Raw genomic sequence first — 5,615 nt, forward strand, 5'->3', positions numbered from 1 at the left:
ACGACCCAGCAACTGCACTACTAGGGATTTATCCAAGGGATACAGGGGTGCTGTTTCGAAGGGGCACATGCACCCCCATGTTTATAGCAGCATGATCGACAATAGCCAAAGTATGGAACGAGCCCAAATGTCCATCGATGGATGAATGGATAAAGAAGGTGTGGTATATATATACAATGGAGTATTACCTGGCAATCAAAAAGAATGAAATCTTGCCATTCGCAACTACGTAGATGGAACTGGAGGGTATTACGCTAAGTGACATTAGTCAGTCAGAGAAAGACAAAAATCATATGCCTTCACTCATATGAGGACTTTAAGAGACACACCAGATGAACATAAGGGAAGGGAAGCAAAAATAATAGAAAAACAGGGAGGGGGACAAAACATAAGAGACTCTTAAATATAGAGAACAAACTGAGGGTTGCTAGAGGGGTTGTGGGAGGGGGATGGGCTAAATGGGTAAGGGGTATTAAGGAAGTCACTTGGGATAAGCACTGGGTGCTTATACCTAGATATAACTTATACCTACCTTATACCTAGTGATACCTAGGTGTAACTGGGTGTCATAGCTAGGGGATGAATTACTGGAATCTACTGAACTCATTGTGGCACTCTATGTTAACTAACTTGGATGTAAATTAAAAAATAAATAAAATATAAGAACAATAGCTCCATACAAAAACATAAATGTATAGCATGATAATTGCTGTGATGAAGGACATGCAGGGTGCTATGGAAGCAGGTAGAAATTACACATAGGAGCCTCTGGGGGATGACTGTCTCATTGCATTTGATCATTCTTGCTGGAGCCTTAAGGAGGATTTTCTGGTTTGGGATTGGGCAAATAGATTTTTGGCAGAGCCCTTACAAATTTGGCTTTTCTTGAGGGTCCAATCCAATGAATATAGGAGAGACTCTTTTAACCCCATTTTCTGATATGGTTTGCAGGTTTAGAAAAACCGAGTATTTTTCTTAGCTAAATATATGTGTGTGGGTGTTATTTGACATAATCGTCTCTTGGTCAACAGGGCCTTCCGCTGGAGATGCCACCTTGAGGTAAGACTGATATTATCATAGGAGCAGCTGGGTGGCTCAGTTGGTTAAGCATCCGAGTGCAGTTCAGGTAACGATCTCACAGTTGGTGAGTTCAAGCCCTGCATCAGGCTCTGGGCTGACAGCTCAGAGCCTGGAGCCTGCTTTGGATTCTGTGTCTCCTCTCTCTGCCTTTCCTCTGCTCTCTCTCTGCCTCTCTCCAAAATAAATAAACATTAAAAAAAAAAAAAAAGAATACTACCATAGTGAGCATTTAATTCAGCAAGAAAAGGTGGATTTAAGAGCTGTAGGACTATAGCTTTCCATATTTTTCCTTTCTTGTTGTATCGTGTTACCACTCTTTCCTTTTGCCTTTTCTTTCTTTTTTTTTAATTTTATTTTTTACATTTATTTATTTATTTTTGAGAGAGAGAGAGAGAGACAGAGAAAGAGACAGAGCACAAGCGGGGGAGGGGCAGAGAGAGAGAGGGAGACACAGAATCCGAAGCAGGCTCCAGGCTCTGAACTGTCAGCACAGAGCCCGATGCGGGGCTCGAACCCACAAACCATGAGATCATGACCTGAGCCGAAGTCGGACGCTCAACCGACTGAACCACCCAGGTGCCCCACCTTTTGCCTTTTCTAACTTCATTCTCTATAACTATTGCTTTTTTAAAAGTTTATTTTTTTATTTTGAGAGAGAGAGAGCACACACACGAGCTAGGGGCTGGGGGCAGACAGAGAGAATCCCAAGCAGGCTCCATGCGGAGCCTGCTGTGGGCCCAAGAGTTGGATGCTCAGCTGACTGAGCCACCCAGGCGCCCTATGATTATTGCTTCCTATATCTTTGTTTGTATGTCTTTTGGTTTGTGTTTAAATAAATTACCTTCCAGCTTTGTTCTGTTACTGTTTTATCTTCATACTTCTCTGTTTAAATCACATGACTTGATAGCCATTAGCGAAAGGTCCAGAGAACTCATTTGTCACTTTGAGTTCATCTTTTTATTTTATACCATATTCCCATTTTTCAGACGTAGCATTATAACAGGGGGACTTTTGTCAGGGAATAAATTATCTCACGATGGGTGGGAGGACTGATCTATGTGGTCAATAAATGTAATACTTGAGGGATGAGTGGAAATATTGGGATGTAATAAGCTGATGACTCAACCATATGGCAAAGAAGAGTACTCATCACGATCTTGAGTTTCCCCTGAGTTACAGCTCTGAGACATGGAAAGGATTAAGTCTACAGATGTCATTGGGAGGGGCGCCTGGCTGGCTCAGTCAGTGGAGCATGTGACTCTTGGTCTTGGTGTGGTAAGTCTGAGCCCCACAGTGGGTGTAGAGACTGTTAAAGACAAAAATCTTTTTTTTTTTTTTTGACAAAAATCTTTAAAAAATAAATAAATAAAGATGCCACTGGGAGCAACTTGAATTTTTTTCTTATGAGGAATTAGTATGCAGAATTTCATGCCGAAGAATCCCGAGGCTTCTTCTCTCTTCAAACTTGGCAATAGAATCTTGTTGGCAGTTTGAGGCTCCTACCTAAAATTTAGTTAGAGTCCACTGAGGAACGTTGAGGTGTAGGGATTGGAGCATGGCGTCTCTACATATTTATGCCTGAATTCAAAACTACCAAGCAACGGTATAGAGAGAGTGGTAACTCCATGACGTGAGGTGGGAAAACTCTTTTCACTATGCTTGTGAGAGAAACTCTGATGATTCAGACAGGCCCACCTAGATAACTTTGGGAGACAGATTAGAAAAGAAAATGTCCTGAGATGTCATGTTTGAGATCTGTGTGATAGGAGAGGGGAACATGAAATCATTCCTCGGGTCCCTCTAAAGATTGCCTGAAAGCATGGGGGTGCTTTTTGTGTTTCAGGAGAAGAATTGAACCCCGGGAGTTTGAAGTCTTCTTTGACCCCAGAGAACTCCGCAAAGAGGCCTGTCTGCTCTATGAAATTAAGTGGGGCACAAGCCATAGGATCTGGCGAAACTCGGGCAGAAATACCGCCAACCACGTCGAGCTCAACTTTATAGAAAAATTTACTTCAGAAAGACATTTTTGCCCCTCCGTCAGCTGTTCCATCACCTGGTTCCTGTCCTGGAGTCCCTGTTGGGAATGCTCCAAGGCTATCAGAGGATTTTTGAGTCAACACCCTAGCGTGACTCTGGTTATTTATGTATCTCGGCTCTTCTGGCACCTGGATCAACAAAACCGGCAAGGACTCAGGGACCTCATCAACAGTGGTGTGACTGTCCAGATTATGAGAGTCCCAGGTAAAAACAACAAACAGAGGACCTTAAGTGTTGATGCGAGACTGTGCTGGTAGCATGTTTCCAGGCCAGAAGAGTGACTATCCCACTTCGGAAGTCTCAGAAGTGAAAGTCCGGGGGCGCCTGGGTGGCTCAGTCAGTTAAGTGTCTGATTTGGGCTCAGGGCAGGATCTAGCAGTTCGTGAGTTCGAGCCCGGCATCGGGCTCTCTGCTGTCAGCACAGAACCTGCTTCAGATCCTCTGTCTCTCTCTCTCTCTCTCTCTCTCTGTCCCTCCCCCACTGTGCTCTCTCCCTCCCTCTCTGTCTCTCTCCTAAATAAATAAATAAACTGGCTAGCTCAGTTAAGTGTCCAACTTTGGCTCAGGTCATGATCTGGCAGTTCGTGGGTTCAAGCCCTGCATCAGACTCTGTCCTGACAGCTTGGATTCTGTGTTTCTCTCTCATCTCTGCCCTTCCCCCACTGCAACTCTGTCTCTTTCTATCTCTCAAAAATGAGTAAATGTTTAAAAAAAAAAAAAAGAAGAAGAAGAAGCGAAAGTCCAAAATAACATGAGAAAGGACCAGGTCTGATATTCACAGCAAGGAAAATATGAAAAAGAGGGCTCTCTTCTCCATGCCTGCACCTGCCATGGTGACCCGTCAGCCATCTTGGAATAAACTATGTTGTTGTTTTTAGGGATTCAGGGGGAGGTTAGTCCATCTCCAACAGCAAATAGGCTTACGGGTTTTATATAACGTGTATCTATAAGCTGGGCTCTCTTTAAAGTAGCTTTCTGCTCTATTAGCTGAATGAACCAAAATTTGTGTCTCCTTAGAGTATGATCACTGCTGGAGGAATTTTGTCAACTACCCACCTGGGGAAGAAGATCACTGGCCCAGGTACCCTGTTGTATGGATGAAGCTGTATGCACTGGAACTGCATTGCATAATTCTAGTAAGTTATTTTATTTTATTTTATCTTATCTTATGTTATTTTATGTTATTTTATTTTATTTTATTTTATTTTATTAGGTTTTATTTATTTAAGTAATCTCTACACCCAACGCAGGGCTCGAACCTATGACCCTGAGATCAACACTTGCATGATCCTCCAACTGAGCCATTCAGGAGCCCCTCTAGTCGGTCACATTAAGGGACAAAGATTATGATGCCAAAAGAAACATCCTTCTTCAAACTTCTTTTCTGATAAGTTGATATGTCTTTTCTTCACCGTCTCTTTGTCATTTGTATTGAAATTTAGTTATTTAACTTCTTGACGTACCTTAAGAAAGTGTGAGAATGGGGCATCTGGGGGGTTCCATCAGACTCCTGATTTTGGCTTTTGGCTCAGGTCATGACCTCACGGTTGGTGAGACCGAGCCCCTCATCTGGCTCTGGGCTGACAGCGTGTGGCCTTCTTGGGATTCTCTCTCTTCCTCTCTCTCTGCCCCTTCCCCGCTCTCTCTCTCTCTCTCTCTCTCTGTCTCAAAATAAATAAGTAAACTTAAAACAAACAAAAAAGAAAATGCGAGAAGAACAAGACAATCTCTGTAGGAAATAAATGAGAGAAGGGAACAGATAAACCGGTTTAAGATATACATGGACTCCACATTAACTTGATATTGTTATTGTTATTATTATTATTATTATTACAACACTTACTGGCTCTACAGAATTCCAGATATTCTCTTTTCCCATATTGATGTGTGTCATCCTATTGAAGAAATGTAGGTGTCCCATTTGTATTCTCTTGAAAGTTGCTCAATAAACTTCCAACTAATGTTTTGAAATGTTTGTGGTTACAATAGTATCAAGAAAAATATTATTCTTTTTTTTCCTTCCAGAGTCTCCCTCCCTGCTTAAAGATTTTAAGAAGATGTCAGAATCAGCTTACATTGTTCAGACTTACTCTTCAAAATTGCCATTACCAAATGATTCCCCCCCATATCCTTTTAGCTACAGGATTGATACAACTTCCTGTGACTTGGAGATGAATGGAATGATTCCTTGTGGGCGCCTGGGTGGTTCAGCTGATTGGGCGTCCAACTTCGGCTCAGGTCATGATCTCACGATCCGTGAGTTCAAGCCCCGAGCGGGGCTCTGTGCTGACAGCTCAGAGCCTGGTACCTGCTTCCAATTCTGTGTCCCTCTCTCTGCCCCTCCCTGCCTCATGCTCTGTCTGTCTGTCTCTCTCTCTCTCAAAAATTAAAAAATTAAAAAAAAAAAAAGAATGATTCCCGCATACACTCTGTTTCAGTAACAGGCACTGATGCCCCACGAAAAAGAGAATGTCATTGGAATGTAGAAATTTTCAGCT

General features: G+C 42.5%; 1 protein-coding gene across 1 annotated transcript; it reads left to right on the top strand.

Moving 5' to 3' along the window:
• Window positions 1–699: 699 nt before the first annotated feature.
• On the top strand, window positions 700–5,413 carry APOBEC1 (apolipoprotein B mRNA editing enzyme catalytic subunit 1). Its single transcript, XM_049626657.1, has 5 exons — window positions 700–745; window positions 1,032–1,059; window positions 2,924–3,321; window positions 4,135–4,253; window positions 5,143–5,413. The coding sequence occupies exons 1-5, from the start codon at window positions 700–702 to the stop codon at window positions 5,290–5,292; spliced, it is 741 nt and encodes a 246-aa protein (XP_049482614.1). The 3' UTR covers window positions 5,293–5,413.
• Window positions 5,414–5,615: the final 202 nt, after the last annotated feature.

This window comes from Panthera uncia, chromosome B4 (genome assembly GCF_023721935.1).
Source record: "Panthera uncia isolate 11264 chromosome B4, Puncia_PCG_1.0, whole genome shotgun sequence".
NCBI lineage: Eukaryota > Metazoa > Chordata > Mammalia > Carnivora > Felidae > Panthera > Panthera uncia.